This window comes from Mus musculus, chromosome 15, assembly GCF_000001635.26.
Source record: "Mus musculus strain C57BL/6J chromosome 15, GRCm38.p6 C57BL/6J".
NCBI classification, from domain to species: Eukaryota; Metazoa; Chordata; class Mammalia; order Rodentia; family Muridae; genus Mus; species Mus musculus.
Genome location: NC_000081.6, coordinates 4,033,556 through 4,053,018, shown reverse-complemented (window position 1 = coordinate 4,053,018; position 19,463 = coordinate 4,033,556). Strand labels below are relative to the sequence as shown.

General features: G+C 42.6%; 1 protein-coding gene across 1 annotated transcript in view; it reads right to left on the bottom strand.

Moving 5' to 3' along the window:
- Oxct1 (3-oxoacid CoA transferase 1) overlaps nucleotides 1-19,463 on the bottom strand; it is a 128,917-nt gene that overhangs the window by 102,326 nt on the left and 7,128 nt on the right. The window contains exons 2-4 of the mRNA NM_024188.6: nucleotides 17,651-17,759; nucleotides 15,838-15,928; nucleotides 5,419-5,554 (exon numbers count right to left, since the gene is read on the bottom strand). Coding sequence (NP_077150.1) covers nucleotides 5,419-5,554; nucleotides 15,838-15,928; nucleotides 17,651-17,759 — 336 coding nt within the window. The remainder of the gene's footprint in view (nucleotides 1-5,418; nucleotides 5,555-15,837; nucleotides 15,929-17,650; nucleotides 17,760-19,463) is intronic.

Below are 19,463 nucleotides of genomic sequence, written 5' to 3'. Positions count from 1 at the left end.
TTTCCAGGTGTTCAGGACCCACATGAAGACTAAGCTGCACATCTGCTACATATGAGTGGGGAGGCCTAGGTCTAACCTGTGTATATTCTTTGGTTGGCGGTTCGGATTCTGAGAGAAAGACCCAAGGGGTCCAGGTTAGCTGACTCTGTTGGTCTTCCTATGGAATTCCTATTCCCTCTAGGGCCCACAATCCTCCCTCCTATTCTTCCATAAAAGTGCCCAAGCTCCATTCACTGTTTGGCTGTGGGTATCTGCATCTGTCTGAGTCAGCTGCTGAATGGAGCCTCTCAGAGGATAGCCATGCTAGACTCCTGTTTGTAAGCATAACAGAACACTATTAATAATGCCACAGAGTGGTGTTTGCCCATGGAATGAGTCTCAAGTTGCTCTGGTTATCCATTGGCCACTCCCTCAGTCTCTGCTCTATCCCCTATCCCTGCATTTCGTGTAGACAGGATAAATTTTGGTTCGAAAGTTTTGTGGGTGAGTTGGTGTCCCTAGCATTCCATTGGCGTTCCTGCCTGGCTACAGCAGGTAGCCTCTTCAAGTTCCATATTATCAATGCTGTGAGGCACAGCTAAGCCACCCCCATTGATTCTTGAGTGCCTCCCTTATCCCAGGTCTCTGTCTTCTTCTGGACATGCCCCCATCTCCCCACCCTGTCAGTTGCAGATTTCCATTCATTCTCATGGCATCTGGTCATCCCCCCTGTTGCTCCCCATACCTGACCTGAACACCCTCTTGTCCTCCCCATCTCCTTTCCCACCCAGTTCCCTCCATCCATCCTCCTCTTATGACAATTTTATTCCCCTTCTAAGTGAGATTCAAACATTGTGCCTTGCTTCTTGTTGAGCTTCTTTAGGTCTGTGGAGTGTAGCATGGGTATCCTGTACTTTACAGCTAATATCCACTTTTAAGTGAGTACATACTATGCAAGTCCTTTTGAGACTGGCTTACTGTCTTAGAGTTTAACTACTGTGAACAGACACCACGACCAAGGCAATTCTTATAAGGACAATATTTAATTGGGGCTGGCTTACAGGTTGAGAGGTTCAATCCATCATCATCTAGGCAAGGGCATGGCAGAGTCCAGGCAGGCATGGTGCAGGCAGAGCTGAGAGTTCTACATCTTCATCTGAAGGCTGCTGAGAGAAGACTGACTTCCAGGTAGCTAAGATGAGGGTCTTAAAGCCCACACCCACAGTGACACACCTACTCCAACAAGGCCACACCTACTCCAACAAGGCCACACCTCCAAATAGTGCCACTCCCTGGGCCAAGCATATTCAATACACAACAGTTACCTCACTCAAGATGATACTCTCAAGATCCATCCATTTGCCTGGAAAATACATGATGTCTTTGTTTTTAATGGCTGAATAGTATTGCATTGTGTAAATGTAACACATTTTCTTTATCCATTATTCAGTTGAGGGACATCTAAGTTGTTTCCAGTTTCTGGCTATTATGAATAAAGCTGCTATGAACATAACTGAGCAAGAGTCTTTGTGGGATGGTGGAGCATCTTTTAGTTATATGCCCAGGAGTGGTACAGTTGGGTCTTGAGATAGAACTATTCCCAGTTTTCTCAGAAACTGCCAAATTTATTTCCAAAGTGGTTGTACACATTTGCACTCCCACCAGCAATGGAGAAGTGTTCCCCTTGCTCCATATTCTGGCCATCATGTGCTATCTCTTGAGTTTTTGATCTTAGCCATTCTGATGGGTGTAAGATGGAATTTCAGAGTTGTTTTGATTTGCATTTCCCTGATGACTAAAGACTTTGAACATTTCTTTAAGTGCTTCTTAAACATTTGAGATTCCTCTTTTGAGAACTCTGTTTAGCTCTGCACCCCATTTTTTATGCAGGTTATTTGTGCTGTTGGTGTCTAACTTCTTGAGTTCTTCATATATTTTGGATATATTTTGTATATTTGTCAGATATAGGGCTGGTGAAGATCTTTTCCCAATCTGTAGGCTGCTATTTTGTACTATTAAGAGTATCCTTTGCTTTACAGTGTTCTTTGCTTTACAGTTTCATGAGCTTTCATTTCTCAGTTGTTGATCTCAGAGCCTGAGTCATCTGTGTTCTGTTCAGAGAACTGTCTCCCATACCAATGTGTACAAGGCTATTTCTCACTTTCTATTCTGTGAGCTTTAGTGTATCCTGTTTTATGTTAAGGTCCTTGATCCACTTGGACTTGGGTTTTGTGCAGGGTGATAAGTATGGATCTATTGTCACTCTTCTGTATGTATACATCCAGTTAGACCAGGACCACTTGGTGAAGATGCTTCTCTTTTCCACTGTATGGTTTTGGCATCTATATCAAAAATCAAGTGTCCATAGGTGTGTGGGTATGGCAGAATCTTCCCCTAATGAATTTTTAATATTACAATACAATGTAATTTCAAGTAACCAATCACTAGGCGAGTAGGCGGGACTTCCAGGTTGGAGAGTAGAAGAAGGGAAGCAGGCGAGAGATACTCCTTTTTGACCAGGAGAAAGCATGAAATACAATGTAGGTAGTGAGAGGTCCCCAGTTTAGGTGGTGGATCCACCAGGATTCGCCACCAGAGAATTTATATTTTAGAATAGCTTATAAAATTAGGGTGCTAGTTTCTGTGCCCAGCGATTGTGTTACCTTGTGATTCTAAACTAAAATTGTGTGGTGTTTCCCTTCATGAGGTGATTCTACTGGGTTCCAGAGAAAGGTATGGCAGCAGGGCACCCCAGCCAGCAATGGGAATTTGGAATTTGGAAGCATGAGGCATGTGTGGCAGCGGCCTGCCATGGGAACTTAGCGAGCTGGGTGGAGAGATTTAGGAGCTCTGAGTCAGAGAGTCTGCCAGACTGAGAACAGGTTGGCCTGTCCACTGGTGCCTTTCCAGCGTCAATGTGAATTGCTTATTTAATATTTCACTCAACATGTGGGTTTATTTCTGGATATTTGATTCAATTCATTGATATATCCATTCAATTCCATTGTCTGTTTCTGTACCAATACCATGCCATTTTTGTCACTATTGCTCTGTACTACATCTTGAGTTCAGAGATGGTGGTAATATAATTGTGACACCTAGCAGGCTAAGGCAGGAAGATGGCCATGAGTTTAAGGCCAGCATGGGTTACATACCAATGTACTAGACCACCCAGTACAGGATCCTGTATCGAACAAAAAGTTCAAATTTACTTTAAAATTTATTTTACATCACTTTCATAATTTTTTTTTATAATGTTATCTAAGCAAGGAAAATTCAAAGTCAAACCAAAACTGGCATCTGGGTAAATTGGCTGTTAAAAGCTGGGAGTGGAACAGTACAATGTTACACTAGGTAAATGTGTTTGCCACCTGTGGTGCTATGAATGAGAAAGGTCCCATAGGCTCCCATAGGCCTGCATAGTCTTCTGTATTTGAATGCTTGGCCCACTGAGGGAAGCACAATTAGGAGGGGTGGCCTTGTTGGAGGAAATATGTCACTTGGAGGTGAACTGCTGCCAAGGGATCAAAATGTAGAACTCTCAGCTCTCCCAGAATCATGTCAGGTCATCATTGTCATCCTTCCCACCATGACGATAATAGACTAAACCTCTGACACTGTAAGCCAGCACTAATTAAATGTTTTCTTTATAAAAGCTGCCATGGTTATGGTGTCTCTTCACAGCAATGAGACCCTAAGATAGACTCACATATTTGAGCAGCTCCATTGGTGGAACTGTTGGAGAAGGATTATGGGGTTTGGCCTTGTTGGAAGAGGTGTGTCACTGGGGGTGGGCTTTACAGTCTCAAGAGAGTATGTCATTCCCAGCTAGCTCTCTCTCTGACTCCTTCTAGAGGATAAGAACATAAGCTCTCTGCTACTGCTCTAGTGCCGTGCCTGCCTGCTGCCCTGCTCCCCACCATGATGAGCATGGACTCTGACCCTCTGCAACCAAGCATCCTAAATTAAAGGTTTTCTTTTGTGAGTTGCCTTGGTTGTCCTGTCATGGCAATAGAAAAGTAAGTAAGACAATACACAGGACTAACAACCTGAATACAATCGGCAGAACCCACAGTGGAAGGAGAGAAGCAACTCCTGCAAGTGCCCTCTGACTACCACCAGTGCACCATGGCATGAACATGCCCGCACACACACACATGCACACACACACACACACACACACACACACACACACTAATGATAATAATAATAATAATAAATGAATATTTACATACTTTAAATTTCATAAAAAACTAGGTGTTCTTAAAGTTTTGTTTCACGATAGAAACAGGTATAGAGGTTTCTTTGTATCTCCTTATGATGGGACACTCTCCCTCTCCCAGAGACAGATGATTTCAAACTGATTCCCTAGCTCTCTCCCAGCCCCAGCTGACTTTCAGGTTTTCTGTAGGACACTAACTCTGGCTTAGAATATGCCCTGACTCTCTCTCATACTGAGACCACTTCTGGAGTGCTACTGCCCCATGCTTACTAGACAGCCAGTTAGCTAATCCGAAATCAGAACTTAAGGTTATCAGTAACACTGCTCACACTATCCCAACCTGAGAACCCTAAACGCCCTGGGGCTTTTAAATGCTTAACAAAGGAACTAACAGGATCTCAGCTACTGAGCCATCCGAGTACGCAGGTAACTCTGAAGCAAACGGGACGTGGGAAGTCATATTCCTCAGCTAATTGGTCTCTGTTCCACCAAATAGATGCATGACTCTACTTTGCCTTGTATTTTAAGCCAATACCATCCAAAAAGATTAAACCATTAAAACAGTCATAATAACATCTCCTCATTTTAAAATATTTTTTTCCATTTGCCCTTACCAAATGTGCTTCCCCATCTCTCTGTCCACTGCCTAAGAGCCTGAAAGGACAGTTATGTCTGAAGACAAAACCCCTGTTGACAAAACCCCTGTTGGTGTGACCCTGCTTCCCCAAAGGAAAGACAGTCCCTATCACCTACCTCATCAGTGTTCCTCCCACCCCAGCCCTGAAGCTGCAAAGAAGGATGAAAGAGAGGCATGGCGCCACTTGGTTGAGGAAAGAAACATTATCTTCTTTTAGTTTAAACACTTTAATAAGTATAAAGAAGTTTCCAACCCTGACGTTCATCAACTCTGACTTTTAGTATAATCTCAGATATTTCAGCAAGTCATTTTGTTTGTTTCTGACTCCATGGACACTGTATTGTCATATTAAAAATTGTATCCAGCAGCTTGAATATTTTCTACTTAGAAATACCTAATCTTCCACAGATCTGGAAAACATTAATCCTCCAGGAGCCAACAGAAGTGACCTAGACACAAAATTTCTTGGTTGGACCAAATACCATCTCTCTGTCTTAAACAACAACAAAAATTTAAGAAAGAAAAATGGAAGTTTTCTATAAACCAGCACTGTGAAACAACCGCAGAGAGACTTCCTTACCTGAGGTGTCAGCTCTACTTCTAATTCACCAGAAAGGAACTGTCGCTCAAATTCTGCATTTTCTCCCACATATGAGGAGATCATTCGTTTTATCTGCTTGGATCGAAGTAAAAGGCCCAGGCCGAAGTTGTCAACCCTAAAAGGAGAGGAAGGGAATTGATAACCATGAGACTGTCTGACAGAACACTGTTAATATCTTGGGTTTTGTTTGTTTGTTTGGTTTTTGGTTTTTTTAAGATGTGAAATTTAATACTTTGGAGGAAAAGAAATCTAAAAAATTCTATTCACATTTTCCTTCCACCCCTCACCACTGCAAGACCTCACAAGGCTGCTCGATGTCCTTATTTTACAGGTGGGGAGAGTACAGCTTAAAAAGCTGACAGAGATCCGAGCACCTGGGAGACAGAGGCAGGTGGAGCTCTGGGGTTGAGGCCAGCCTGGTCTTCAGATGAGTTCCAGGTCAGTCAGCGCTATGCAGTAAAATCCTATCTCAAATCCCCCTCCTCAAGATCTCAGAGAGTAAAGGGCAGAGCTATTGCTCTCCAGCCCACATCCATCCCATAGCTCCAGAACACGTTTATTCTTTCTCCTACTGCAAAGTGGACTTGAGAGAGAACGTAACAAAGATGCTTCGAAAACACCCCAAAGCGCTGTGCAGAGGCTTTCTGTGTCCAGCTGGAAGGTACGGGTCTCGAGTTAAGATAAAGATGCGCACACTCATTGAAATATGACCCACATTATACATAAGTCTAAGAACATTTGTCCTATATCACAGACATTTACCTAACAAGAGTTACATACTTGAATGTTCTCAATCCTCTCAAACAAAAAGACTGCAGGTAGCAAAATGAATCCTATGTCTCTTACAATACATATATTTCGGTTTAATACTCTAAAGAACTCAGATTATTCTTAGATATGAAGCAAGTACTATATCTCCAGATGAATATATTTCTTCTTTATTTCTATCATATTTTCAAAGAAAAAATGTACCTACATTTTTATTAGATATTCTCATTATTTACATTTCAAATTTTATCCCCTTTCCTCATTTCCCCTCCAAAAAGCCCCTATCCCATTCCTTCCCTACCCCCCCCCTCACTAACCCACCCCCTCCTGCTTCCCTGTCCTGGCATTCCCCTACACTTGGGCCCTTCACAACACCAAGGGCCTCTCTTATCAATGATGACCCCCAAAGCACCCTCTGCTACATCTGCAGCTGGAGCCATAGGTCCCTCCATGTGTACACTTTGGTTGGTTGTTTAGTCACTGGGAGCTCTGGGGAGTCTGGTTGGTTCACATTGTTGTTCCTCCTATGGGGCTGCAAACCCCTTCATCTCCTTGGGTCCTTTCTCTAACTCCTCTATTGGAGATCCTGTGCTCAGTCCAATGGATGGCTGTGTGCATTCACCTCTGTATTTGTCAGGCACTGGCAGAGTCTCTCAGGAGACAGCCATATCAGGCTCCTGTCAGCAAGCATTTGTTGGTATCCACAATAGTGTCTGGGTTTGGTAACTGTATATGGTGTACCTACATTTTAAAGCACAATTTCTGTTATAAGATAGACGAATTATTGAATGGAAGCTTCCCTCCTACTCAAAGGTTCTGGAACTTCACTAGGCAATGAGAGAGAGAAAACAAACTTTGCAGGTTGGTATGTCTGTCTGGGGCAGTCTCACTATGTAATCCACATCAGCTGGGGACATAGGACCCTCCTACCTCAACCTGCCAAGGGCTGGCTATAGAAAACTACTTTTAAGGATCAAATATTTTTGGCAGTGAAAATCATACTGATAACAACAAATAAATAGGATTATATAACAAAGATATGATTGTATAATCTAGACAACAAAGGAATGATTTATAAACAGAAAAAAAACATGTCAGTTGGCAAGGGCATGAAACACAAGGATTTTTCTCGTGTGCTAAGATGAATGTATACCGACCACTTTAGGGAGTGGCATTGGGACACTGTTAGCATTGAAAAAATAATACTCTGACACTAATAATAATAATAATAATAATAACAACAACAACAACAACCCTGAAAACAGTCATCCTTATGCTACTGAATCATCATTTCCTCTCATGTCTCTACCAAACCAGAATTCATACTTAATGCTCACTAGACAACATATATAATACATCCTTCAACACAGTGCCCATTACAGGCAAAATGAGAGCCTCCCACCTGCCCATCCACAGAATAGATAAGTTATAGTTTATCCAGACAACTCAGTCAGATACAGCAACGAGACTGCACAGTGGACCTGCACTAGCCACCACGGACAGACTTAGACAGAACACTGAGTAAAAAAAGCTATTCACAAACGTGTGCATGTTGAATCACTTCCTTTACGAGGGCTTCAGACTTTGACAGGATTAACGTGTGTGGTCCAAAGTGTCCATAATGTAGATGGGGCAGGGGGACAACTTCCCAGTGACTGAAGTGACTGCAGGCATTAGGAAGTGAGTTTTCCGGAGACTGATCCTGTCCTGTGTTCTTTGTACAGGTGTTGGCTACATGGCCACTCAGCTTGTAAAGTCCCTTTGGTACATCTATGTAGGGTCAGTTTTCTATATCACTCTATATTAGGTATCTACAGTTTTTTTTAAAGGATAAAACTGCCATGAGAGTCCCAAGGTGGGAACCCTCTGAAGAGAAGTGGGGAGGGGACAATGGGTGGAGGGATTTCTAAGGACAGGACTAGGAGAAGAAGAGGAAGGGGGGCTCCGACTGGGATGTAATATGAATAAAAAAATAAATTATGTGAAAAACTGCAATGAGATTGACTGTGAAATCTTCTTAGAAACAGCGGCCTGTATTTCCTCCTCTTGAGGGCCACATTCACGTTCTGCTGGGCTGTGTGGTCTGCACAACTCACTCATCCAGCAAGCCCAGACTGAGTGCTTATTCCACCCTAGAGAAGGGATGTCAGCCTGTGTGGCTACAGCCCAGAGAAGGCTTATGCCTGTCCCTGTGTAGACCTGAGAGTTCCGAGGAAATAAACAGGAAGCCTGTAATTGCAGCAGAGGGGAGGGATGTGTTAAGTGATGTCTTTAGAATACATGATGGGAACACAGAAGATCAAGGACCACAGATGGAGAAGGGGGTGGAGAAAGTCTAGCAAGGGGAAAAGGTTGTACAGAGGTGAAAATACACAGAATCCAAAGAAAACACTGTTTGAGAACAAGGTCAGAGATGGAGATCCTGAGGCAGGAGGCATCTTGCTCAGGGCTCAGAAGGAACAGCATGTGGACTAGAGGCAGGAGTGGGAGGAAGGCCTGATTGTGATCTGCCTGGAGGGACTTCATCCTGAAGGACAGAAGATGGCAGGCGATTAGATGGCAATTCAGCTGACAGGAGACAGGCTATACCATGGATTCTGAAAACCCCATCAAAGGCAGGGAGATCAGCGAAAGGTCAAAGACGGTGAGCGTCTGAACTAAGGTGGAGGCGGCAGCAATGGAGAAGAGGGGGGTCGCTCAATCAAGAGACACTGGGGAGACGGTTCATCCAGCTGAGCTGCCTGGCACAGACACACGGGACCTAACAGAAGAGTGAACTGGGGTTATTAATCCAATGGCCCCTAGCAACATCCCACATGTTTAACATGCAAAGGTGTTAAGTATGGCAGCCTGTGGGACAAACTACTAGCATTTCTTTCAACGACCACTTGCCTATGTTCTGTTAACAGGCTCACCAGTGCCCATTCCGATTCACAGGGCTCCTTCATGATCTGTAGGCTTGCTCTTCCCCTCCCCACAGCATCCTGCACACCACATCCCTCGAGGCCTACAGTTAACGAGAAACTGTTAATCATTCAGAAATCTGTGCTTCCTACCCACCAGAGGCATAAAAATACCTATACAATTTACATTCTCTTTCTTTCTCTCTCTCTCTTTCTTTTCTCTCTCTCTGTCTCTCTCTCGCTCTCTCTCGCTCTCTCTCACTCTCACTCTTGCTCTCTCTCGCTCACTCTCTCTCACTCTCTCTCTATAAAAGAAAATTAAAGGCTAAGCAGCATTTCCTTTCCCTTCCTGGTGCAGTTTCCGTTAACAGGTTCCAATGAAGTCCGTGAAGGAGATCACACACAAGATCGACTTCACCTCACCCAGGGCAAAGAGGGGAAGTGGCAGGGCTGTGGCTTCTCATCTACCCAATCTTCCCCTAAGTACAGAAGACAGTAAGCAAACCCCCACCCCATAGTTTCCTACTTTGAAAACTTCTTTAAAGGGGGAAACAGCCTTATGGGTTAATAACATACTTGTCCACTAGAGGGCTCCAGGTGCCGGAGATACTGTCTTCTTAGTGAGTAAAGTTTTCTGTTCTTTCTCTCTTCTGGTTTTCTTTCTCCTTCCTCTTCCTCCTTCTCTTTCTTCCACGCCCTTCCTCAAGCACCCTTCCTCTAACCTGCTCCTGAGACTCAGGCCCTGCTTGACGTTAGCAATTCCCCCTCCTAACTTAGCTTCTTTCAGCAGCCTGGTGCGCAGCAGAGCTCAGCAGCTCCCTCCTAGAGATGGGCAGAAAGAAACCTAGAGGAGTGATCTTTAACTCTCCACCCACCAAGTCTATCTCCACAACCTGTTTAGGCATCAAACCGTTTCTTGCTCCCCGTTCTACCTGGTACCATCTTTTAGGGCAACCTCATCTGCTTCATCTGCTTCTTCTGCTTCTGCCCCTACAATCTACTTTGAATATGGCAGCCAAATAACACTTTATAAAACATAGAAGTAGAAAGGGCCACCACTCTGCAAAGGTAGCCTTCATTCGGAATAAAGCAAAGTGCTCTAGAGCAGCAGGCAAAGCCTGCCAATTGCACGCCTTCTCTGTCTCTGACATCATTCCTGCTGGGCTAGTCTTCTGTCACTTCTCTGCCTCTCTGTTGTCCCTTCAGCTCCCCAGGTCCTGCCAGACATGCTTCCCCAAGGGCCTTTTCCTGTCTCTGAAACTATTCTCTGCACGGCTGGCTCCTCTCTCACATCCTTCAAGTGTGGGCTCAGAGGCGACCTTAGCATCATCCTGATTACACCACTGATTGCTGACAGCAGCCTCCCTACTTGGTTCCCAATCCTCTTGCTTACTTGCTTCCTTTTTTTACCCCATGTTACACAGCTTTCCAATGTATCAGAAAATTTGCCCATTTTTATGTTGACTACCTATTATCTGTCTTTCCCAAATAGAACAGAAGGTCTGTGACAGGTCATACCCTGCTGGTGCTGGGGGGGAGGGAGGGGAGGGATGGAGGAAGAGGAGGAGGAGGAAAGGGGTGGTCGTGGTGGTAGTGGTAGTGTGTTTTGGTTTTGTTTTCTGTTTTCTCTTTCACTTCTGCATCCCAAGCACCTGTCAGCTATATGACAAATAAAGGTGACTGCAGAAATACTTGGTGAGCACTTGTCAAAAGAATGTATTGCTGCATTTCACATGCCCCTTCCAGCCAGAGCTTCTGGAACAGAAATGAACTATCCTGTGACTAAGCAGCCTGACAAAGGGCAGGGGGAAGCATGCGTTTAGCTTAGAATTCCAGGCGGGCAATGGTCCCCCATCGCAGGAAAGACAAGGCAGGACATTAAACTATCCCGATCACAGTCAAGAGCAGAAAGGGAATCCCTCAGGGATCCTTGCTCGCTCTCAGCTAGCTTTCAGCCCTACAGGATCCCCTGCCTGTGCCCTCATCCAGTCCAAACAGTCCTTCAGTGAATGATGGGTGACATCAAAGCTGACCAGCTCAGTCACTCTGTATTCCCTACATGTCCCTCTGGGTCCAGTGCTAGCTTCCAGTCAGTTCAGTAGCCAGGGTGGCCAACATCCACCATGAACCAAGAAGCTCTCTGGCCACTGCCTGCTGCTTGGGGTGAGCCTAGGGAAGGCACTATCAGAGAGATTAGGGGCCAGAGAACAGTGATGGCAGGATCAGTAATACTCACGCTCTCTTCCCCACCTTCTATGTATAAAACCACTAAATGCTGGCTCTCGTAAGGCCTCCAGGCACACACCAGTGACAACAGTACCCTTCTGTTATTGTCTACAGGGTTATTTAAGGGTCATGCTGCTTTCGTGCCACTATAATCTGTCCTTTTAAAGGAGTACCTTTGGTAAACTCCTCAGCTACCAGGGATAATATACTGAGCTATGACTAATAAAATCACAATCAGAAAAAAGCCCATTTGGTTTCTGTAATTTTAAATGTCTGAAGCTCCCTCTAAGCCTACAGAGTCCATTTTAAAAACCCAAACACAGTAGGTCATTCATTACTTGGAAGTTTTCTGACCACTCTTTCACACCTCTCTGTTTCTGTATATTTTTGCAACACATTACACATTTTGGCTCTATTTAAAGATTACCTTCTGTATTTGCTGATCTTGGCTCTGGGGCTGACTATGTATTTGGCCTTTGCTTTGTTTTAGACTAGTCTCCTGGCATAGCAACAAGGCAATGCCTAAGATTCTCAACAACTGGAACAGATAAAGAACAGTGCTTAGGCCTTGAAAAGTCTATTAGTCGCTTACAAACAGAGTGTGTCTTTCTGCAGTGTCTCTAATGCATGACCTCAGAGAACACATTTGTCTGATGTAATAGTATCATCATGGATGATAAAAATAAAATAATAAGTAAGCTATATCCCTAACACCTAATGGCTCATGATACAAAGACCAAAGATGTGAACCCCAGGGCAAATGGGGACATGCCATTTCTAATAGAGAAAGAAGCATGAAAGAGCCTCTGTGCTCTTTGGTACTAAGGGTGATTCTTTCTTTCTTTCTTTCTTTCTTTCTTTCTTTCTTTCTTTCTTTCTTTCTTTCTTTCTTCCTTCCTTCCTTCCTTCCTTTCTTTCTTTCTCTGCTCCTCGATACTGAGGGTGATGCTAGTGGGCTCTGTGCTCTCAATACTGAGGGTGATGCTGATGGAGTTTCCAACAGATTGTACTGCTTACTTCCAGAAGCCAACATTTCTCTAGAATACCTAAAGAAAGAAAGCTCTGAATTTTGTAGGATTGGACATTTTAGTGGTTAAAAGAACTCTAAAGCCAAAAATCTGTGGAGATCTGTTAATGTGACACTGCACAAAAGACATCCATCTTCTGAAAATATTTAATTTCTGAATCTGAAATTTAACCTCTTGAAGCCATGTGTGTGGTACCACGAAACCCAAAACTCCAGAGGCAGAAGCAGACATATCTCTCTGAGTTCAAGGGCAACCTGGTCTACAGAGCCAGTTCTAGGACAGCCAGGTCTTGGTCTACAGAGCCAGTTCTAGGACAGCCAGGTCTATACAAAGAACCCCTGTCTCAAGGAGAGAAAAAAAACCCAAAATACTCTCTTAAATATCTACTTTCTAAAATTTCACTTACTGGAAATAATTATTTTAAAAACGTAAGTATTGGGGAAATCTTACTTCCTTTGCTTTCATTTAGGAACACATTTTCATCTCAATCATATAATTTATAATTACCCTGATAGTATCAGAAGTATAACAATAAAAGAAAAACATTATGTGTGGCTGTAAGGTTCGATCCCATGATGCAAATAAAGTCTTTCATGAGCTAAGCACATAAACACAAGCACACATCACAGGACATCATTGGCCCTTCCCAAACAAAATAACAAAGCCCTAAAGAGTGCTCACAGTCAAGACAACGTGGCCAGTATCTGCTCAATGAGGTCAGAGCAGCCACTCTAGAAATAAAACAAGGCATACAGCAAAGCAGAGTCCACTTGCATTTAACTCCGGGTTTGAAGAGCCTGGCACACAACTAGAATTTTTATTTTGAGGGAGGGGCTCCTCATTATACCCTCAAAATTCTCCTAATCCTGATTCATATGATACATAAGAAGTCAGAAGCATACATACTTACATAGTAACTAAGTGAATTAACCAATGAACCTCCAAGTAAGCAGGGAATCTTCTATATCCCACTCTTTTATATCTATAACCCAAAATAATATTGTCAAGAAAAAAGTAACATGGACTCCATGACATGCCCGTTTTGCCACTGGCTTTGAGTTAAATGGTTGACAGATAGTTTACTATGAAACTTTTGGTTCACACTGGCTTATAATCTGAAGGTCATCCAAAAAAAAATCAATGAATTCTCAGCCTTTTCAACCTTTTTGTCAACATATCAAAATATTCAGAAGTGTGAACCTAAAGCAGTGTTTATGTCACCAAGGCCAACAGTCACTCTCTCATACAAAAGTGTTTGGTAGTCATTTCCTTTTAACTGAAACATTGCGAGACTGTTAAGACTCTTGGGAATTTTTAAAAACAAACAAACAACAAAAACAACTAACAAATCTCAGAGAGTCCCTGAAACTTACCAGATTCACAAGTCCCGTTCTACCCCAAGGTTATATAAGTACTAAGAACTGTGGAGAAGACTTTCCAACCTCTCAGGATCCCTGTAAGTCAGGAAGATAGCTCCACGGTAGCAGTTTTCATGGGTCCATCACCCATGATAGAGTAAACTTTCCGTGACACAAATGCCTTTGAATGGTCTATGCTCTGATAAGTAATCCCTGCCCATATTCCTGTAAATAACTCCAATAAACTCATGGATTCTCCAAGCTAGATGCCAGTGGTATCATTAATTGCCATGGTCTACCTTCTGATCTCTATCCAACTTGGGGAGACATTTGCTCACATTTCCTCATGAAAAGTGTCACACACACAACACAAGGTTAAGTGTCCTGAACTTTGAAAGAGATTTCTACAGATCCTTCCATAAGATGAGCTCTTTCCAAATGAGCTCTTACCATCACCGGCTTCCAAGAAAATCTGCACTGTTTATTCTCAAAGCCTTTATGCTAATAAGCAAAACTGCCAATTCAGTTACATTTTTAAACATCTTAAGATAATTAAATTCTTTCATCCATTTGTTGGAACGGGTTAGATAGCTAACTGTTTTGCCTACAAATAGCTTTTTCTGACATACACAAGTGTACCAACATGTGCATGCCTTTTTAAAACAATGGCTTATTATGACCATTTGATTTACAATCCTACTGCTAAGTTGACAGCATGCCCTTCACGTCCAATCAAGACCAACAACATTCTTCATGATCAATGTATGTCTTCATATGGCCTCTGGAGTAAAGATATAACCAAAAGAAAGAACTTGGAACAGATTTCAAATCAATGTCCTTCTTGTTTTATACATATTAGCCTCTAATACAAAGAACATAAGGAAAAACTTCAAAGAAAATTTTTTTATTCTTACAATATATTTTACAATATTTAAAAAATAAAAGCTCATCAGATAAAGACATCAACCATTAATTTACATATTTATAGAAGGTAAAGCAAAGCCCCTTCACTTAAGATTATGAGATGTGGCATCAAAACTACAGGAATAAGTGTGACCTTGCTGGGCCAGATGGTGCAGCTCCGCCTACTTCGCAGGCTACATCAGGAAACTCATCACTTGAAGATCTCCCTGGGCTACAGAGAAAGCCCAGGGCCAGCCTGGCAATATAGTGAGCCCTTATATCAAAATCAAAAGTGAGAAAAGGAGATTGGAGATATAGCCCAGAGGTGACTCACTTGCCTAACATGTCCAAGGACCTAAGTTCAATCACAGTACTACAGGTTAGGAAACAAAAATAAAAACAAGTAACTTCATTCTTGCCCTCACTACCCACTTTTCTGTTTTTTGAGAAGGGATCTCACTGCTTGGCACAGAGATCATGCTGGTACTGATCTCTTTATTACCTTCCCCCTGTCCCCTTAGTGATGGGATTCTAATCATGTGCTACTATATCCAGCTACCTTTTGGTCACTGAACATATTACTCTTAAAAGTGGAGGCAAATGTAACTTTACTGATAGATTTTTAGTATTTTTATAGTTTTATATATGAGTACATTATTAACACTATTTCCAACTCCCACAATCCATTTTTTCCCTTCCTTTTTCCCTTCCCCTCCCTCAACTCTCTCTTGGATTCATGGTCTCTTCTTCTGTAACTGTTGCAGATAGATGATAGACAGACAGACAGACAGACAGATGATAGATAGATGATAGGTAGGTAGGTAGATAGATAGATAGATAGATAGATAGATAGATAGATGCAGACAGACAGATGGTACATAGATAGATAGATAGATAGATAGATAGATAGATAGATAGATAGATAGATAGATACATACATACATACATACATACATACATACATAGATACATAGATACATTGATACATAGAGACAGACAGACAGACAGACAGACAGGCAGGCAGGCAGGCAGGCAGGCAGATCCTATTGAGTTTAGTTGGTGTTTCTTGGGTATACATGTGTTTAGGGCTGACTACTTGATACTGAATAATATATTAGGGGTCTCATCCCTGATCGCTGATAAACTGTTCAACATTATCTTAAGGCTGGCATTTCTTTCTAGCTAGGCATTTCACCCTAGAAGTCCACTCACCCTGCATTGTTGCTGACTGCAGTTAGATCTTTTACTCCAGTCTTCAGTAAAGCTCCTATAAGATTCTCTGGAATACCACACAGCCCAAAACCTGTAAAGTACAAAAGGAAGCAATGTGTGCCATGTAATGTTCTTTCAAGATGTTTGCACCATTCTTAATAAAAGAAAAAAAAACATATAATACTGCAAAAACACAGCTATACCTTATCAACGCAATAAACAGCCGTCAGTCACTAACTGGATCTCAGTGTTTCCCAACATTAGTTATCACCAGAAACCATTGGAAAGGCTTTGACTGTAAAGGTTGGTTTTACTTCCTCAGAGAAAGGGATGGGATAAGAGATATAACCAAGCTTTGCATACACATGTCCTGGGCTAAGCCCAGAGCTTTTCTATCTAGCTATCCGTAGGCCTACGCCTACACGTAGCCTCTGCCCAATCTAATCTTCTGTAAGTCCAGACCTTGAAGGCTTCAGCTTTCCATCCTCCATCTGCTAACCTAGATGTAGACTGTTACAGCCCCCAAGACTTACTGCAGAATAAACTCACTCTATCTAGATCTTTCTGAGCTCTGCCTGGCTGTTTCAACTCAGCTGTTCTGGCTCAAACTCCTCTCCAAGCAGACTGATTCAAAATGGCTTCCCTCGGCTTCTGACTGAATTGCTGTTTGGAAAAACTGCCTCTGAACTCCGTGAACTGACCTGCGCTGACTATACTGACTGCACGGCTGAAAGAAACTGAAGGAAACTTCACGAACTCAACTCAACTACATTCAATTCAACTGCACTAAAATCAACGGAACTCAACTCATTCAAGTGAACTGCACCAAACTCAACTGAACCCCACTCCACCTCTCTCCCTGCACTGCTCTTAAGTAGCCTTTCTTTCCTGTCTATTCTCCTGAGTCTGACTCATTCTGTCAAATCTTTCTCTGATCCATCACTTTGTCTGCTCCTCAATTATAGGTAATTTTTAGGAGTCTGTATTACAGCTAGATCACACAGACCTAGGTCTTTGGATATGATCCCTTGCTAGAGTAGCCATGTTGCTGGATTAAAATTCCTTTACATTTGACTAAGGTAAGGCCAAAAGTAATCAGTTCATCTTTAGCATGGGTACTATTTCCCTCTTCATAATTCAAACCATATCCAGTTGTCTGTCTAAACATTCATTTTTATACATCTGTGTTCGTATATTGTACAGAACTAGAGCACTAAGCCAATAAATTTCATTTTTATATCTTTAAAATCCTTCCAAAAGTGTTGGATTTAAGATGGACATTCAGTAAAAAGCAGCCCTAAAACAAGACTTGATTCCATATGCAAGGATCAGGAAGTTTAGTGTTAAATCTGAGGCAGTGGTTACAAAAGACATCCCAAAGAAGTAGTGGGAACAGAATATGGGAGGCTCAACAACACAGAGACCCTCTGCTCTCCTGCTCAACAAATACGGAACAATAAAGAATGGTTAGGGTATCTGACAAGATGAGACACGTGTTTCAAGTCCACCAGAATTCCCAAGGATGTAGCGATCCATCATGGTTCAAAGCTCCATCATGGTTCCTGATAAGATACCTGAAGTTCAAAACTGCAGCTTTTCAATCATAATCAGAGGAGGAAGCACCACGGTAGAGTGCTAACCTTTCAGGAAGAGGCTGTGATAGGCAGGGTCATGGTGTGTCATAAACAAGACAGCAAGTATGTCAGAGCTAAATGTTAAATAATTGGCATTTGGAATCTATACCGCTCTATCACATGATTTTCCTATAACCTACGGATATTACCATCAAGAGGAAAACCGTCTCATTACTTACCACCAACCAGCAAGGTTGCACCATTAGGAATATCTTTTACAGCTTCCACGGGATCTGTGTAAAATTTGGTGTGGTGACGAGTACTGACAGAGAAGTAGCAGACACACCCCTGAAACATTGAAAACATTTCCAGTGAACAATCATTTGCAGCTTGACTTTACATGTTTTGCATTTTAATTGACAAAACTGTATGTCCACAGTCTATAACATCACATTCCCATACATGTACTCATTACAAAATGAATAACCTCACACATTCTCTTGTGTTAAGAACATTTCACAACTACTCATAGTTTTCAAGTATAGTCACTGTTACGGATCATCACCACAACATATGATAGATCTATCCCCTAAGCTTATTTCTCCTATCTAAGTGAAACATTGTGTCCTTTGACCAACATCTTCCCAATTCCTTCAACTTCTAACCTCTGTAATACCATTTTACTCTGTTCCTCTAACAGGATTCTGTTTCTCTGGCACAATTCTATCTGTAAAGAGTTGGGTCTTAAATGGTTTATCTTTGACAGGGTAGAAATGCTCTATCCCCAGCATCCCTTGGATCCACATATTTTATTACAAAGGAAAAATCCAACTTTGTCAGTTGTGACTAGTCCCCCAAAAGAATAAAAGTAGGTGCAGGGCATGGTGGTGCATGCCCTTAATTCCAGCACTTAGGAGGCAGAGGCAGCCTGGTCTACAAAGTGAGTTCTAGGACACCCAGGGTTCCACAGAGAAATCCTGTCTCAAAAACAAACAAACAAACAAACAAGAACAAAGATAGCTAACTCTCATCGCATCCTGGGATGCAAATTCACAATATTAGTGACGTTAGTCACAATTTCTGATAGTAATCTAGCTTCCCACTCAGTACACAAATACTGAAATCCTACCTGTGCCAAGTTCCACACCGTTTATCTAATCTATATTATGGTATGACTACTGCTCTCTGAGGAGATTGTGGTACAGGGTGGTCAGTTGCAGGTGATAGGAAAACTCTAAAGAGACAAGTGACGAACTGCACACCAGAGGACAGCCTTCCTTACACTGTTATTATGAAAGCTGGAGAAAAGGTAGCAGACCACCACTAAATGGAGGGTTTAGTTGGCCACACCAGTGAACTATTTGGGCCAACAGTAAACATTGTGGCCTGTAGATGTTTTTTGTCATCTCCAAAGCCCATATCAGAACTGGGTCCCCATGGAACAGTGTTGAGAGGCAGTAGGACTTTCGTGGGGTGTGGGAGCCTGCACAAAGGTATTGATGCCATAAGGTCCATACTTGCAGGACTGCACAAGTGCCTTCTCTGACTGCAATGAATTGCTGACTGTCAAGCTCAGGCTTTTCCAGAGTGAGGCTGCCCCTCCTGCACACACCTGCTTGTCCCTCAGCTCCTCTGCCATGTTATAAAGTTTGGTATATACACACAATGCTTTCACCAGAGGCAATCACCGAACAGTGGACTTTTAGTCTCCAATTAACCATGAGCTAAATAAACCTCTTTCCTAAGTATCCAGGCTGAGATGTTTGTTATAGCAGGTGAGATGGGCCTCAAATGAGTCACTGGGTGAGCATTCATAAAACCAATAAGTTATTGCCCTGCAACTCCATCCTCAATATGGACAAGAGAAAAGGAGGAAACAGGTTCTGTGTTAACTAATGACTCATCTTAACAATACTTTACTTGTTTCCCACTATATTTAACCTGAAGGAGTGGAGAGAGGAATGGCTGTGTCCTGACAGACAAGCCCAGCTAGAACATCCCACCTACTGGGCTGCCCAACAGTATTTCAGACAGCTATGACCTGAGAATGTC